General features: G+C 39.5%; 2 protein-coding genes and 1 non-coding gene across 11 annotated transcripts; 2 read left to right on the forward strand and 1 right to left on the reverse strand.

Annotated features, from left to right (window-relative positions):
* Positions 1-551: 551 nt before the first annotated feature.
* On the reverse strand, positions 552-4671 carry znf346 (zinc finger protein 346). Its single transcript, XM_036587801.1, has 7 exons — positions 4544-4671; positions 4001-4104; positions 3728-3823; positions 3483-3630; positions 3097-3312; positions 2873-2972; positions 552-2730 (listed from the first exon to the last, which is right to left on the reverse strand). Exons 1-7 carry the CDS (start codon positions 4659-4661, stop codon positions 2598-2600), a joined length of 915 nt encoding a protein of 304 aa, XP_036443694.1. The 5' UTR covers positions 4662-4671; the 3' UTR covers positions 552-2597.
* Positions 4672-4717: 46 nt separating this feature from the next.
* uimc1 (ubiquitin interaction motif containing 1) lies at positions 4718-14724 on the forward strand. 9 transcript variants are annotated; one of them, XM_036587791.1, is made up of 19 exons: positions 4718-4864; positions 5586-5700; positions 5897-5972; positions 6581-6705; positions 7093-7386; positions 8466-8987; positions 9080-9146; positions 9660-9742; positions 9932-10378; positions 11477-11722; positions 12093-12151; positions 12287-12411; positions 12660-12715; positions 12812-13061; positions 13157-13220; positions 13307-13418; positions 13636-13684; positions 13867-13924; positions 14003-14724. In XM_036587791.1, exons 2-19 carry the CDS (start codon positions 5587-5589, stop codon positions 14199-14201), a joined length of 2946 nt encoding a protein of 981 aa, XP_036443684.1. In that variant the 5' UTR covers positions 4718-4864; position 5586; the 3' UTR covers positions 14202-14724. The 9 variants fall into 9 exon arrangements, with proteins under 9 accessions (XP_036443684.1, XP_036443686.1, XP_036443688.1 ...); XM_036587793.1 differs by having other exon boundaries at positions 13870-13924; XM_036587795.1 differs by having other exon boundaries at positions 13310-13418.
* On the forward strand, positions 9237-9366 carry LOC118820740. The gene has a single exon (XR_005008285.1).
* Positions 14725-18231: the final 3507 nt, after the last annotated feature.

Raw genomic sequence — 18231 nt, forward strand, 5'->3', positions numbered from 1 at the left:
AGGACTTTCTTTCTTACCCTTACACAAACATTCTACATCTTTGCTTTTATCAACTGGGAAAAAACCCTCAACTTTTATGCTACATTTTATGGTAACACAAAACCTGAGTATCATAACAAATTATTAGTACTGGACACACAGTACCAGTTAAAAGTTTGGATACATCTACTCAGAAGTACTAAATTTCCTTACGTTTACTATTTTCCACACTTTAATAGTGAAGACATCAAAAGACATTGTCTGTTTTCGATTCTTCTAAGCCATGATGACACCTTTGTACACTCTTGGCATTCTCTCAAGCAGCTCCATGAGCGGCCGCCTAGAATGCATTTCCAGTGCCCAATCCGTTGTAAAATTCTTCTATCCCCAATAGTATTCACGTGTATTTTGCAGCTTTCCATATGGCATTAGCACTGTATGCTGCTTGCTTATTATTAAAAACTCAGCTTTAGGGCTTAATTAACTACCTGAGCAGTTTAACCTGTATGGACATACTGCTATGATTTAACAATTTAAAACACTGTAAAAACTCTACAAGATCAATGCAAATGTATATGACATACTTCTTTTACATATTTTCCAATAAAACATCCTCTATTAATAAAAATATAAATAAAAGGCTTGTTTATGTCTCCATTTCCACTTCATCATATGAGGAAATTACAAGAACTAATGGTACCTATACAGAAAGACTGCATCTGAGGAAAAACAACACACACACACAAAGAAAAAAACACAATAATAAGGCAGATATTTTGTATAAATGATCAGGGAACACACATAGAGTGGCTCAAATAAGACTGGAAGGTTTCTATGGTCTGAAAAAAAATCTAGTCAGGCAAATGTGTCCCATTTATGCAAAAAATCATATTTGCGGCACTTCAGCCCTGAATGTGAACATAGTCCAGGATTATATTTATATAAAAACAAAAAAAAAATAACCAGGTGTCCAAATCTTTTGACTGGTACTGTATACTTAAAAAGGGGGTTACAGATGTACAGAATGTAACAAGGATTTTGCATGTAGTTAATCAGATTCAAACAAAATGTGCCTTTTTGTTTCCATAGCATCATCTGTACATTTTCACTGTAATTTGGACATATATTTCAGACATTTTCATCATGAGGACCTTCCTCTATCATGGAAGTATTCTACTTCTGGTACATTGAAAAAAAAAAATGACCGAAGATGCAAATAAAATATAATGCTGTTTAATCATGCTGATATTTGCTGTTCTACTTCGTGGTCAAATATAAATTTGTCTCTTTTCACTAATAACGCTTTTTTAACGCAGCCGTTACGTTTTAAGGTTGGAAAGCACGCCTGGTTCAAATAACACATAATTGAACCAACCATGTTTGAATCATTTTACTAGACATTTAGCAACTGTTACACCTATCGCCACAGCCTGTTACCATCAGCCCCATCTATGGAGCAAGGTGTAACACTCACCACCTTCAGCTCAACTGCTAACAAACAGCAGGTGCTCCAAACAAAGATTAAGTTCATTTGTAGCCAAAGCGTACACGCTGCTTGTATTAATCCTGTTCAATTTTAACATTTAGCAAAAAACTAAATGTGCTCCGCACTCACTTCTATTAAGCTGAAAAGGTTCTAGCTGGGTACACAGTTCCATACGTTGGAGAACAGCCCCTCATTAATCTAAGTTTCTAACTGTGCACTTGAAACATAAAAGAATTCAATGATCAGTTTGCACATTTTGCTTATTTGCACAATTGAGGACATGGTCACTAAACTGTAACATGCTGCTTAATAGAGAGAATTAGTGAATTATAATAATGATGATCCACAAAACAAGAAAAAAAGCATGAAACATCCAATCAGTACAAACGGCAGTCCACAGACTGTGGTGTAAGCAGATGACTGCAACATAATGGCTTTTTAGCCAGGCAAATACAAAGGTGAAACAGGTCAAAGAAAAGAAAAAACCTCTACTGCCCTCCACTGGTCAAACGTATGACTTTACATAAAAATAAAATGATTCCTTGAACATAGCAGTATAAAACAAAAAACTAGGAAATATAGCACTATTTAAGCTACAACATACACCAACAGACACCCCTTTCGTTGCTGACTTCAACAAAAATGGCCAAACTTAACCCATTACGCTAAAATGTCAACAACATTTTAGAGAGATTTCATAAAAGACATTCCTTTTCAAACAAATTTTGTAAAACAAGGTTTGAAAAAACATTTTGACTGTCACCAGAAACTGTCTGTAGTGTTCTGAAGTATTTACGTAACATATTTTGACAATAAACACTCTTAAGTTACTTAAATATTCGTAAACTGAAATGCAAGGTCTCATGAAATGCCCTAATGAGAGGGGAACAGCACTCTTTTTTTTTAATGACTTCTGCTATCCTTCACTTTCTGAGAGAATGAATACAGTATGGAGGTTAGAAGTTGTCACTCATCTATGTCTGACGGAGAAAAATACACCAAACACAAAGAGGAGCTGTGATAAGCAAAAGCTGGCATTAGGAGGTGCACAGTACAAACAGACATTGTCTGTGCCCAACAGTAGCAGCTCGTCACACACATGGCGAGGACAGTGATGGCTAAAGGCATCTCCTCACTCATAGTCCTGGTTGAAGCTGCCCCAGTCCTTCTGGGCTGGGTCCTCCTCGTTAGAGCCATACTGGTACGGTGACTGGTGGTTCTCTGAGGGACCAACAAATGAGTTGCCACCTCTCTTAACTTTAACTCTGTAAAACAAATGAATAACAATATCAGAGGACAAGCTATAACAAACAGCACAGTTCTAAGACACAAACACACAAATACCCAGAGAAGAAAACATTACTGTAACAATTCCTATACGTGGATTAGCACTGATAAAATACATACTGGTTCTTGTGTTTGGAGCCACTGATATGAGCCTGGTACTGTTCCACTGAATTGAGCTCAATATTGCACACAGTGCATGGATAGCCCTTTAGTGTAGAGGCTGATGGTTTAAAAAAGAAAAAGAAGATCATTTCTGTTGTCTCTCAGCAATACAATTAAAGCCATGCAACTATACATTACTCAACATATTTTTGTCTTTGCAACTGTGATGCTGATGATGCTACCTGGTGCGGTGGAGGGTCCATAGGTCTCCATCAGTTTCTGTTTAGTCAACTGTTTTTTATGCTTCTTGCCAACATAGTGCTGTTGAGCCATGAGTGGGTTGTTGAAAGACGCCTGGCAGATGGAGCAGAAACGGTTGGGGTCTTCCGCAGCAGGGCCCTGCCCTCCTGTAGTCTGCACATCCTCCTTGTTCACCTTAGCCTTAGGCTGAGGTAATGCTGGTGGATGGTTAGATTCCAAGTTAAGGGGAAAAAAAATATTTCTAAGATTGTTTTTTTTTCATATAAAATCTTAATTACACACTGAAATATTTGTCCAATCTCTAATGAAAAACACCATTGGTTTATTTCACATCAAAATCCAAAGACAGTAAAAATGGCGCTCATACCTGGCGTCTGTGGACCAAAGTTTTTTAATCTAAGATTCTTGGCGTGCACTTTGCCTTGATAGTGAGATTCTGCCACCACTGCAGAGGAAAATGTCATGTTGCACACATGGCAAGCTTTGTATTTGTCCCCTTGACTTACATCACTTACCTGCAAAAAAAAAGAAAAAAAGAAAGAAAGGCTGAAAATGAACAGAATCATACATATAACGAACTTTGCTGTTTACTTATCTGTGTGCCAGACTTACAGGTTCATCTGATGAAGATTTAAATCTTTTGGCAAAGGGTTCTTCATCTTTGTGGGTGGACATATACCGGCGTACTTTACTTGCATGTTTCTTGCTCTTGGGGTGGAAAAAACACAAGGCAACATTACAGTGCAAACTTAAAAAATACATGTTTCAACATGATTATCAAGCTATGATAATGTGCCTGTAAAATAATATACACTTTATATCTGGACTTCTCAGAGCAGTTAGCTAACTAGCATCATTCAAAAGGACCCCAAGGAGGAAGCTTACCTGGTAGTGAGCAAGTTTCTGAGACTCTGAAATGAGGATAGCGCTGCACACTTTACACTGCGAGTCTGAAAACAGGTCGCTGTGTTCCTGGATCATTCGGTTAACTGCAACAGAAAGTTAACTCGTGATGAAAAATGAATTAGCCAGCTCTCTACTGCGACTCAATGAGAGGGACGTCTGGCACTAATGAAACGTAAAAGCAACAGGAGCCTATCTTGCCTTCGTAGCACGTAGAGATCGACACGGGAGGAAAACAGCCGTAACTCTGAGTCTGAGCTGAATAATCAGCTTGTTCGCTTAGATGTCCTCCTCTTAGCCTTACTGCGACCTTGGGAGTCAGTCAGTCTCTCTAAAACACCTAGCCAGCTCGCTAAGTAGCTAGCTCGCTAGCTTCAATAGCACCGCTGCTGCTAGCTAGGCTTTGTTGTGCTTGCTAAGCAACGACTGAAGGTTTTTGTCCACATTACCCTCCGCTAACATACTTAATCTGCATTTCGCGGCTATTATTGTAACGAACGGTTAGGTTTGTGTAATTTAACTTACCTTCTGCTGCCCCTGAAGGTAAATATGGAAAATCTCCATTCGCTCCTCCGTGCGCCATGTTGTCCAGGAGGCGGTGCGGTGCTGTGTGGTAGAGGAGGCGCAGACACACGACCAACATCACCACCACTATCCCCCTCCCTCACCCAGCCAGCCAGCCCAGAGTGCCTTTCATCTGTTTCCATGGCCAACATGGGCTCTCACTGACCACACAAAATGAACTCACTCCTTTGTTTATCAGACTCTGCTCTCTGTACAGTTTAAACGTAGTATACAGCATGTAGTCAGTATCATTAGGGCGGCGCAGAGGAAGCAACAAAACGGGTAAATATTTAAATATTCAACACTTCTCGACTCTGTAATGCGCTAATAAGTTGACAAGCTAACCTAGCTTCTACTAGCTGGCTGCTGAAGATGTTATCCAAACATTACTTTAGGCGTAAGCTCTGCTAGCTAGCTAGGTTTAAACCAGGGTAAACTCACCTTAACATCTTGAGGGAGTACGGGGGCTTTAATGTAGCGAGGTTTTGGTGCTTTTCTCATAAAAAAGTTAAAACTGACGGTTCTGTCGTGGTTGTAATTACAGATTTGGTATTCAAGGCAAATGTCTGCGTTGTTACACGTTTAGTTGTGCCACTAATTCTTTGTCTCCTGGTTTGGGCGGTTTGAGTTGGCAGCCTAATAACGACGTTAAGCTACTTGAGAAGATTTTGCGCGCGTTTGGTCTTAAACTGGGTTTCGGGCCCGAGCGGGTCACGTGACGCGAAAATGGTTTGGGGCGAGAAAACATTCGTCCAAAAACATCTTAAGTAAACTCACCAACACTCCCACTCTGCTCCGACAGCAGTTCTGAGCTACTTAGTAGTGACTAACTATATATTTATTGGGCTAAGTGAGCGTTAAACAGTAATTTAGGTGAGCTAGCCAGCTAATGTTTAGCCATGTCAGCCTAGCGTTAGCTTTCAGGGTATCTGCTGCCACAGCAGCTCGGGTTTTGCTAACGTTAGCTGGCTAGTGGATGTTACACCGGCGTTCTTGCCCGCAGTATGCCTCGGAGGAAACGGACCACACCTCAGAACGAAGGACGGAGAAAACTTCGTCGCACTGATGATAATCAGGATGAGGACACGTTGGTCATCTCTGACTCCGAAAACGAGCAGGTAACTTTACGTGGTAACTTGGTCTAACCTCGATCAAATCTGACTGTGCAGCCCTGTTCGGGGCTTCTGGCAGGCAAGTGTTGTGTGTAAAGTTGAAGCTGTCGGTACCTGTCAGCGGTGTGCAGGTTAATGTATGAATTAAAGTATTATTTTTTTGAACAATGTGAAATTTGTCAATTTGAACTTCCTCCACCAGGAAGAAAATAATGTCATCAAAATGTCACCAAGGGAAGCCCGGAGGAGAGAGAGGGAGAACAGGTCACAAATGCAAGGTACATAAACCAAACACGGAGGCATGAGCACAGCAAGTATCTGCATATCCTGATTAGTGTCTAGATATTTGGTCAGTAGCAGAAGGAGTCAGAACACTCTTAAGAAAGATGGTTCTTCAAGGGTTCTTTACTAAAGGGAATGGTTCTATACAGAACCTTAGTTCTATGTAGAACCACTTCATGCTTAAATGATTCTTTGCATGGTGAAATGGTTCTTCTGATTGATGGAGATTGTGTATATAGCACCATAAAGGGGTTCTAGTATTGTTATGGTGTCAAGCTTGTAACAATAGAAGAACCAATTTTGGTGCTATATGGAACCATATATAACACATTATCACATTATTAGAACCCTGAAAAACAATTTTACCATGCAGTGAACCTTCTAAGTATGAAACGGTTCTAAATAGAACCATTCCCTTTACTAAAGAACTCTTGAAGAACCTTCTTTTTTTAAACATGTGGCATAAGCCTTAAACCACACCTTTTTGAAAGTAATAAAGTTATTTAATGTCGTGAGGTCTTTTGTATTTTAATTATATATTCTAATCTATAACTTTGCATTTATGTTAAAGGTAATAAGTTATGACATTGTTTTGTGCTGTCAGACATGACTGAGGAAGAGATGTTGGACCTGGCTATGAGGCTAAGTAAACAAGAGGCAAGCAGTGCTGCCCAAAGACAACAGCTGGAAGACGATGACATGAGAAAAGCCATTGCCGAAAGTCTTCATGTAAGGTTAAGCATCTATTTAAGGTTGTGTTTATATACCAGGGCGAAATTGTATTCTTTCTATCATTTCTGGTTTAAATTTATGGGATTGTACATGTTTATGGGGTCAGTATAGCTCAGATAATCCTGCCTTCCACCCAGTGACCACTGGGATAGGCTCCAGGACCCCCCACTACCCAGAAAGATGAGCGCCTTAGAAAATGTGTGTGTGTATAGCTCAGATAAAACTTTGATATGACCAGAAATCTGATTCAGATTGTCACTGACGCTACAAAGAACAGATCATCCTTAACCTGCTTTGTGTGCTTATTGTCTTTATTCTGGTGTCTTTGAGGTTAAACTTTGGAAACCCAGTTATCTTTCACTTAAAGCTACTTTTCTATTACAGGTCAGCCAAAGCCAGGCTTTGGAAGTGACCTCTGAGCCAGCTAGCTCTACAGCAAAGCTTAGTCAAGACCCAGCCACTGTGACCACACATTTGAGACGCAAGCTCTCCTTCCCCTGCAAGACTGAGATGACCAGGGCCGGTGACGATGAGGTCACTCCTGCAGCTGAAAGTGGCGAGGACAGCATGCAGGATATTAAGCCACTGCCGCCAATGCCTGATCTTTCTCAAAAGACCTTGTCACAGCCCTCACCTCCAAGCCCATGTCTGCCTCCTGTGCCTTTTACAGCTTCTCAAGTGAGTTACTTTGCATAGGACTGACATTTGCTTCATTTATTTGCATGCTTTTCACAGCCTGTAGTCTGATCTTTGGTGACCATAACCCTTGCATCAGAATAAAATAGTGTCCATGTCAGTAGTGATTAGACTGTGTTCTTTAGTTAACCAGGATTTTTGTTTGTGAAAGTCACAGTTAGGGGCACAAACAGTTATACATTTAAATGGTTAACCAAAAAAAGTTTATAAAAAGATTATCCACATCCTCTTGAAACAGAAGTCATAAATTCATTTAAAATGATTGTTCACTTTCACTGCTAAACTTCACTTACACTGCATTTTTGCCATAGCAGAATGGAAGAAGCAAGGCGTGAAGAATGTGATGCATGAAAATATATTTTTTTTTAATTCTTTGAGCATAAATACAGTGGTGCGGTGGTTCTCAATCCTCATCCTCTGCATACGACTGAGTACCACTGTCTTGCACATAGATACATATTCCCACCACACCTTATACAACTAATGAACTGTTTAGCTGACTGGGTGTGTTAGATAGGGGAAAACAACATGCAGGGCAGTAGTATTTAAGGTCCAGGATAGACAATTACTGCAGTGGTGATATTTCCAACTCAATATGTAATATTTTTCAGAATTAGTGGCTAGCAATACATGTTAACCTTTACCCTTAAGAACTCCCTTAACAAACGAAGTGAAACAATTTGTCACTAACTTGTGAAATGGTCGTACCTAATTGGGCAGGCACTTTCAGTTATTGAAGCTATCAGTTTACGGTGGTAAAATGGTATATTTAGAACCTGACTGCAGCATTCCTTGTCAGAAGACCATGACAGCCTGGCTAGAGAAATTAGTCATAATAATTAGGCCAGTACATTCCTTAGCAGTCATAAACAGTAAGGCCTACGTTTTAACTTTCCTTGCAGACTTTTGTTTCCTTATAGATTACGGAGTTAACTGTTTAAAAAATGGAAGGTTAAGTGTTTAGAAGAAATGTTGACTTGCCTGACATGCCTGATACCAACATAGTCGCTTGTGTGGCAGTGCAGCATGTTAGTAAATATGTTGACATTTTTTTGTTACAGGAATGCCTCTCTACACAGTGGAAGGACCCAGATGAACAAGTACTTAAAACAGACTCTCCGAAGGATGAGCCTTCACAGGGTGACTCTCAGGCCCAGAGTTCCCCTATTTTTCTTCAGCAGTGCAGTATAAGACTGAGCCAGGATGCAATGATCACCAGCAGAGCTTCATGGAATCCCCCGTCAATGCAGGACAGTTCTCTCAGCTTAACCTGTCCTGATAGCTCCCAGCTCACCCATCAGCAGAGCCCGTCCCCTTATAAAAGCCCTGTTTTTGCTCAGACAGACCCTAAAGGAAGTATTGAATTGACTAAGGACAAGGTTAGCTGTACCTCTAAAGATAATTTTATAGGCAAAGTATGCACACCTAATGAAGAAGAAGACTCAGAAAAAGTTAACGAATCTTCAAGCCATAAAAAACAACTTCACGAAAGCAGGGATCCTCGAAAACGCCTTTCACTCTACAGGAAGTCTCAGCCTTCACCTCACACTTCGGTGCCTGATGATGGTGTTGGTCCAGAGCAGGTTTGTGCTGTCATAACTGTAGCCTTACATAGCAATCATGTTTCGAATGACTTCATTAATTGTTAGTATTACTGCGTTTGCTCTGTTGATAGGAAACTGTACAGCCAAAACAGTTGAAGGATGACCCCGGTCATAGAGCCAGCTCAAATGCTGTTCTTGGTAGGACTTTCTCTGTTCGCTTTGTGCTTTTTGTTCTACACAACCTGTGGTATCCACTTTTTCTGTTTAACAGTTAACTAGGGCATGTGTGTGGTGTTTCCACTGTGGCTGCAAAACTGAGCAGTGTGCTGCAGTCCGTGGCATCACACAGAGTGACGATGGTTCCTGCCGACAGGGCCTGCCAAGTTATTGGGCTCCCTGTGCGATGGTTCCATACAAAAATTGTTCTTTCTTAGGTCTCGAACCTTGAGATGCCATAGAAAGTATATGATGTGTAGGTTTTAATTTTTGTGTAGTATAGAACTCTAAAAGCCAGAGATCTGTTTTTTCCCTATTTTAATGACAGTAATTTAGCTAGTAAAGTACTTTAGTTAGCATTTTTGTTTCATTGTGATGTTGGTCAAGGGTCAGACTGAATCGCCAGCACACTAGCAAACAGCAACAGGGCTCTTGTGTTGTGTGTGGACGTTGCAGAGAGATTCCTAAATTTAGAGAAGATGCCTTTGCTTGCAGAAAGCCAATCTGTGGAGGAGTTCACTAGTCACATGGTCCTGCATTTGTCTGATGATGATGATGATGATGAAGAGGAGGAGAAGGTATTGTTCTGTTTTGTGTGTGTGTGTATGTGTGTTTTGTTTTGTTCATTTCCAGTGCATTTTCCCTGTATACATGTTCCACATGAATATAAATACATTCACTTATGTACATTGGTAATCAGTACATATTTATGTGGAAAGTGATTATCTGCTTGTTCATGAGCCTAAATATCTCATTACGTTTTCCAGGTTGTTGATCCGAGCCCTGTCTTCCACCAGGAGCATGTTCTACATCCAGACCATTCAAGGCTCTCTCCAACCCAGCCCTGCTGCTCCCCACCTACTGTCACCACTACACAAAACTGCTCCTGTACACCTGGTCACTCCACACAAGACTCTGATTCCCGGCATGTATGTGTTCGGAGGAAATTCACCTCCAAGACCACTTATCCAGCCGAGTCTGACCAGCTAGAAGTTGGCTTCCTCAAAAAACCTGCCTGTGATTCTAAACCTACACACCTGATGGAAGGGAAAGGGAATGGTCTGGTGTCATATTACTGGGGAGTCCCCTTTTGCCCCAGGGGGCAAAGCCCAGATGATTATACAGGAGTTATCCTCAGCCAGTTGGAGGTGTATGAGAAGAGTCTGAAAGAAGCCCAGCGCCAGCTCCTGCACAAAGCAGAGTGGAGTCTGCCAGTGAGTCATGCTGTGTTAATTTACTATTGGGAGTATTGGCCTTTGACCTCACAATAATCATATTAAACATTAAATTATTTAAATATTATTATTAATGATTAAAATTAAATATTTCCACAGTGGGCAGTGGAATGTAAAGCAATGCTTCAAGCCTTTTACATTCAAAAATAGTCCATAAAAATTCTCCAAACTAAAGTGACTGGAGGAACTACTTACATAGTAGCGGAAAACAGACGATAAAACAACAGACCAGGCTTTTTTTATGTATATATTTATGTGGTTTGAGAATTTTATTTCTGCCAAAAAGTCAGTGCATATTTTATTGAACATTATAATAAAAAACGATGCAGTTGAATTGAATCATCACATTCCAATCACAGTTAATCATTTAGCGCTTTAATTGGGCCTGAAATTTAGGTCTGAACCCATATACAAGCCAATCTATGGAGGAGTTCAGTAGTCACATGGTCCTGCATTTGTCTGATGATGATGATGATGATGATGATGATGAAGAAAAGTGTTTGGGTTGAACATTAGGTCCAACCCAAACTGACCCATAGCACCAAGTTTGGAATCAAAACTGACCCACAAACAACAAAATTCTGTCCAGAAAAAGCTGCCATTAGATCTTGGATAAATAAAATAAAAATATATAAAATATGAACTAGCAAAATAATCAACTGTCCAAAATTAAGTTTAAGATTCTGTTTCAACTAATTTGTTCATCAGACAGGCTTTTGAACATTCTGAAGTTTTAGATAAGCTTTTTACATAAGCTAAGACAACCAAACCCAACATGAGTGGTCAGATCTTGTCATGTTTGGACAAATATTTAAGGCTTTATCATAAATGCGTTTCTACACCCCTAACTGCAAGTAAGAAACTTCCTTATGAAATTTAGTCAGTTGCTTAATCCATTATTGCACAAGCAGAACCACAGGAGTGGTTTTAGAAATCTTTATTTAGAAGCATTGAAATTTAAGCTCTGCATCATAATGCCAGGTAATTACATGATTGAAAGTGGATTGTATCTACATTAATTGTGATTGCACACATGCTTAAATTCTCAAAGCCTTTTTGGTGGTGTTGTGGGTGCAGCTGTTCCCATGCCCAGCAGAGAGGCCATTTGGTAGGAGAATGAAGCGCCACAGAGCCCCTCAGCTTCTGGAGGAGGAAGAGGATGAAGAGCCAGAAAAAATGGTGGAAGAGAAAAAGAAAAAATTGGACGAGGAAGAGGAGGAGGACAGGGCAGAATCCCGGGGAGGTTCAGAAAAAGAAGTGGAACATGGACAGAGTGAAACATATGTGGTGGTGTCCTCTCCTGAGACGCAGGTGGAGCTTGCGGTGTGTATTATTCACTGCAGTGAAACACCTTGGCTAAATGCTGAACAGTTTGTATATTCGTTTGCTTAGTTTGTTTAAAAGCGTCATTTTGGGATTTCAGTTAAGTTGAGCATTGCTTTTCTGATATCTGATATGAAAGGCTACTGAATTTGACCTCTCCTTGTTTCCGATATTGTTTACTGTATTTGTCCTTTTTGTGTTCAACAATATTTTCACCACAAGTTGGCACTCTTCTGTTCATCTTCGTCTAGCACGAAAGATGGATCGCATAACTGTAGTAACAGGCATTTTGGTGAAGTTGTAAAGTATTTTACAGCACAAGAAATCAGATTCAGCAGCATAACCTAAGTAATGTCTTTTTTCTTAACAGCAGAACTCCCCTTTGCTCATTGGACAACATGGGTCTTTAGATGCCGTTAAACCTTCCAGGTAAAACAGTGACCAGAATATGATATTTTCTGGTAATGTGGACTTTTACTAATAAATCTCTCATGTAGATTATTTGGTATTTGGATGTTTTACCAGTTTTACTGAAACACCACCAAAAAAAATGTTCCACTTCAGAATCTTTTATAGTTGTAGGAAGTCTGGTCCTCAGGATCTTTCTGACGACACCCAGATCCAACAGCCTGATGAGCATGAAGACATACAAAATGAAAATTATGATGAGGAGAACACTGTGTGTCCAGGTAGGATCAGGTCCAGATACTGTGTCATTCCAGGCAAACCTGAGTAACTCTGCCGGTGTTTGTGCAACTGCATTAAGCAGTACACAGTTAACAAAGTGGTCCACTGTTTATCAGATTACTGTTGTACTTCCAGGTCTCTAACAGTTCTTTAGTGCTCCCTCAAGATTATAAAAATAAGAAGATATCTGTTTTGAGATTCATGTGTTTTGAACCATGTTTCTTTCCTCCCACCATCTCTTTGAACACAGAAACTCAGATGACTGAAGACAACACACCAGAGCTAATGGTGACCAGTCCTGCGCAGGTACCTCTTTCAGAACAGATGAATTTTTTTAAGGAGTTTAGAGGTTTTTTTTTTCCTTTTTCCAGTCATAACCGTTCCTAATCTTTCATCTCTTAGCCGCAGTCACGGGCAGAGAGTGAGGTAATGGAGGTGGATGAAGGAGAAGCTGCTGAAGAGGAGAGAATGGAGCAAGAGCAGGCAGCGGAGGAGGAGGAGCAGCAACAAAATGAGTCAGCACCTGCTCAGAGCCAGAAAGTGGAATGCCCCATGTGTTCTCGCCTCTTTCCCATCGGCAAGATCGAGGTGCATGCTGCCTACTGTGATGGCAACACAGAGGACCAAGAACAACAGGATGACCTTTCACAAAGTCAGAAATCAGCGATACTGTGTAATTTCTACTTTAAAACACTAGTCATTGTGAACAGCAAACTGCTTTTGCTCACTGTTCTTTTTTGTATTTAGCAGTTACACTGCGCAAGAGGACCAAAAGAATACCAACGGAAGAGACCTTGTCGGGATCGGAGAAGTAAGTAGGTATCGTAATTCTTATCAGAAGAACATGTGTTCACCTACTGACTTAATAAATAATAATAAGCAGATATTAACGTACAGCAGGTCAGAGCAGCGAGAGAAATGCTACCTGTGTCAGAAGTTTTTCCCATCCAAGCAGTACAGCCATCATGTGGAAAAGTGCCTTCTGCAGAAAGGACCCAGAAATAATCAGGTAAGATTTAAGTTGTAGATAGACTTCTCTATTATTTTAAATACTTTTATGAAGTATTTTATACCTGGAATATGTCCACTTGTTCTTGGGCACTACCTGCCTTGGTCCACGCATGCCACTGCTGGTTCTTGACCCCGTATGTCAGTTAGAGAGTACACATCTGAATAAGACTTGCATTTTATTAAGGTTTTTCTCGTTTTTGTCATTTATGATTTAGGGAAACGGTTTGCTCTCTGCCCTACATCAGGCAGAACGAGTGCATTTAGGTAAGTATTCTTCTTGGTTTGACCTTTTGCTCATGTCATATTAAGAGCAAAGATCATTTCTTATGATTGTGCAAATAAAACTTTGGCCCTGCTCTTCAACAGTTCTTATGATGTTAACATTATGATGCTTTACAGAAACTGTGTTTGTAATTCTTCTAATAAAGTACTTGAATTCTTTTCAGATGATGATGATGATGATGACGGAGCTGGACCGTCTAATGTTACAAACAAAAACCACGGGTAGGTTCTAAACAGTTCTGGCTGTTACTGTTTCCCTCAAGCAACTTAATCTTGACTTTAACGCGACCGCTTCTGCAGTGGCCTTGCAGACTCGTCAGAGGTGGCTGAAGCTGGTGGAAATGGAAACTGTCCAGCATCAGGCTTTTACGTGAGCTCGTCTCCCATCAAATCCTTCACCTCAATATCCGAAGCTGCAGACTGCCTCATAGACTTCCAGCAGCAGTACTCAGCCAGGTCCAGCCAAAGACTTGGGAGGAAAAGGAAATTTAAGAGATAGCATCTCTATGCTCTATAAATATGCTTTATAACACTGGTGTCTGCTTTTTTAAATACCAAGTCTTTTTTGTACACCATTTTATAATTATAATGTACAAATACAATTAAATGTTTTCTGTAATATTATAAAAGGTGCTTTACCATTCCATCTTTATACTTGGTTATTTTGATGTATGTCTTACGAGGTAAAAAGCAAGGAAGGAAAATTTGCTAAGATTTATAATATAAAATATTCATAGAATGGGTTTTAATTTAAATAATTTTTGTCCTGCTGTGACAAAATGGCCAGATGCATCTTCTTGGAGGGGAAAATTACATTTTTAAAGAATTTATTGGTAATGGTGATGGACTGTTTTCATTGTGGAGGTCTTTGAATGCTGCATCAACCCTTATCCAGTCCATTCCAGCATGTCCAGTGTGGTTATTGTTGTAATCTTAATTCAAAAGGGGTTATCATAGCCAAACAAACAACCTTGAATGCTGATAGTTGGCCAATGTGAATAAAGGCTAATTTTGGGAATTAATGTTGAGACTTTTTTTATGTACAGTATTTTAAGTATTGACTCACCAATCATTTTGAAACTTAAAATTATTTGCACTACATAGATCACACACACTAATAAGTCCATCATTGGAAGTGAAGGTTCATTAATTTGGTATCTGTTGTTATTTCTCTAGTTTTCTTTGGCTAATCTTCATATATTCAGGAGACACATATGAGATGAATAACAAACATATTCACCATTAGCCATTTATTGTATTTTTTGGATCTTTTAGGAAAAAGACTAATTACTAATTACAAGGTTCCAAGAAGAGTTGATGTTCTATTCCAGCACTAAAAGGCTACTAATAATAGCGCCTGCCAAATGCATAAAAGTAAATGGTGAGTTTACAAACCATGGCGGGATTTCTCAACATCATCTTGGCACAAAGTAGCGCAAGCATCACACTGAATGCTCTCTCTACCAGTTAATGTGAACTAAGACTAGGATGCCTTTGGGAAACTAGGCCCAGACTATTTGCCCACTCATGCTCTATGGATATATTTTACTTTGCCGTAAACTATCTGAAAATACAAAAGCTGTGTTGGCATTAGCTCATGTGTCTTTGGCTCATGTTGCAATGATCTAATTAACTAAAGTTCATGATTAACTTTTTGTGTATATTCTTGTTTTAGCACATGGATATCAACAAGCCATGAATGAACAACGGCTTTGGGATAGGCCTGAACATGTTATAGTCAAAGTCTCTTAGAGAGCAGGTCTCACATTCCTGTACTCCAATAATACTACAACAACATCATCAAAAGGCAAGTTTTGGTCGGGCTCTCAATACCATCTTAGAAGAGTCTACCATCTTAGAGAGAACAGTTTGCATCAGTATCTTTAGTATCCACATTTGTGTTCTCAGCCACTGAAGTAGATCTGATATATCAAGATGTCTGGATATATGTTTTTATAGGAAATTTTTCATAATTGTTTACTAAAAACAGGTCAAATGTCAACCTAAAAGTACTGTCCTGCAAAAAAGCCAAAAGTTGGCTTCAAATTAGATTGTGCTGTAGGGAAGCTTTAGACTAATCACATATTTAATCAAGGTCATCTCAAAGCAAACAGTAAGCCAAAAAACATGGTGCTATACAGACTACAATCTTACAGGAGTGACATTCACATGTGATTGGTTATAATGGCTGTATTTTTACAATTACCTGATGTAGAATCTCAAAATGGTAGAACATGAAACAACGAGGAAAAACATACTGAGACAGGCTCAGCCGGCTTAGTGCAAAGAAACCACAGTTTTAACCCTAAATGGTATCCAGCCTGTCTAGTTATACAGCTTGTAGTTGAAGACAGCTTTTGTTTGGAGTTGTACACCCCTGGCCATCATACTTTGTTTCATCATGAGTTTTTTTGAAGCTGGCAAGGCATTACTGACTGTACTGTACTGTACTGTTGGGAAATATTGCTATTTCTGCCTGAATCCCAATGTACCATTATTTTTATTCAATTTTTCCACATACTGTGCTGAGTTAAGTCCAATTAAACAGCACTAATTATGCTCTGTTTGTAATGAAACATGCAGGTGGTCAATGTTCTTTAATATGGTCGAAATTTATCACAATAACCATAATATATTGTCATATTGCCCAACTCTACTGCCCTGTGATGGACTGGCAACCTGTCTAGGGTTACGCAAATGTCTAGGTTCTATTTCAGCCACAGTCCAAGTCTGTGTTCAACAGAATAGAGGCAGTTTTCTGCATTTACCTTCTCTAGAATTTCACTATATCGTGTGAAAAAAATTCTGTCAAGTAAAGTAAAAAATATAAGCAAAAACACTCATTCTGTGGAGGCTAGCATAAATGCTAATAATGTTAGTGTTAGCTTGCTAACTGGCTTATATCACCTTAGTAAACAATTTACAAAGTAATAATTCTAAAATTAGTGATAAACACATCAACATTCAGTATTAATTTTATGCATTTTGATGCATTTATTTTTTGCCATATTTGGCCCTGTAATAGCACTTGGTGACTTTATCATTATCTGGAAGGGTAAAACTTTTCTAAATGGTTCACCCTAAAGTACAATTAGATCCTGCTGGTACCAATCTTCTGTGTCCTGGCTCACTCTCCCACATCTGCAGAAAGTTATTTAGTGGTTGCTGCTTACAGGACACATTGCTGTAGAATAGAAAAACTACTGACTATTTTGAATACAGAGGCACTCAGTTTAAAGGAGGATTTCAAACGTTGCCATGTTAAGATCACAGTGAATGAACAAAGTTCTAGGTGACGTGAAGACTTGATGCACTGAGATGTTTGATGGAGATAATGTCGCCCCCTTGTGGAATCACAGTGCAGTTTCTCCTCCCTACATACAAGTATTGGTCATTGCCCTGTAATCCTTTCTCCTGTTACGAGATTCATGGTTGGCCTGAAGACGGATAAGATTCAAGGTCAGAGTGAAGCTATCGACAAAGAACAACGTACACATTTCCGTGTGCCTCGAAGGTGTCTCCAGTGACCACTGTGTGACTAGAGGAGGGGTACTGCACAAATTCACTGTCAGTCTCACCACGTTTGTTGTCAGACAAAGTCCTTGTTCATGTACATGTAAGGTCTGTTACAGATGTTTAGACCACATGGATTGCTAGTACATCTTGTAAACAACCAGGATGAAGAAAGAAGCTGCACTGCTTTCGTCTCTGTTGTAATGATACAGTTCATTAGGAGTTAGGATACATTGGGGCACTTTAGCATTCACACTACAAATGTTCTGTGGTCATAAACATCTCTGTCCACCTCCCAAGGTGGTTTGAATGATCGGATCTCTGAGACTGCTCTCCGTTCACACCTGTACCAAGTACTGTCCACTTATGATCAAATCACCCAAGACACATGCTAATGCCAGGTGTGAACGGGGCCCTTGTGTGAGCTTGTTGTTCTTGGTCTATCTTCAAACAGTATGCTAGAGATACTAAGGGGAGTTTTCCACAGCACACTCAAAACAAAAACTGACCCAAGAGGGAAACAACAGAACTTACAGTTTTGCCTCACCTGCTTTTTGGTCCTTGTATGCCACTCTAAAGTGTCTAATTTGGCTAATTACTCCTTATATATATGACCAGAGCCCACCAGCAGGCCCAAAGCTTTATTACACACTCTATTACCTAAGAATAGCTCAGCCAGCTTGCACTGACATCCATGTAGTTACTGAATAATAAGCTTTAGTATATAAAAAGCCTGGGATTTTAAGTGGTTAACTATCTTGTATTCATTGATTGTGCTGACATGAAATAATATAGTGTACTTTTCTGCTTTAACATACTGTAGAATTTCACAAAATTGTGTAGAATAAAACAAAGCAAAGCAAAGCAAAAACACTGTGAAGCTAGCATAAATGCTAATACTGTTGGTGCTAGCTAGCTCGTGTCAACTCAGTAAACAATTTACAGTAAAAATTACAGTAAGTAAAAATTCTAAAACATTATTATACTGTTTTATTTTGCACTTTGATGCACATATT

Source organism: Colossoma macropomum, unplaced genomic scaffold (assembly GCF_904425465.1).
Source record: "Colossoma macropomum unplaced genomic scaffold, Colossoma_macropomum, whole genome shotgun sequence".
Classification (NCBI taxonomy): domain Eukaryota; kingdom Metazoa; phylum Chordata; class Actinopteri; order Characiformes; family Serrasalmidae; genus Colossoma; species Colossoma macropomum.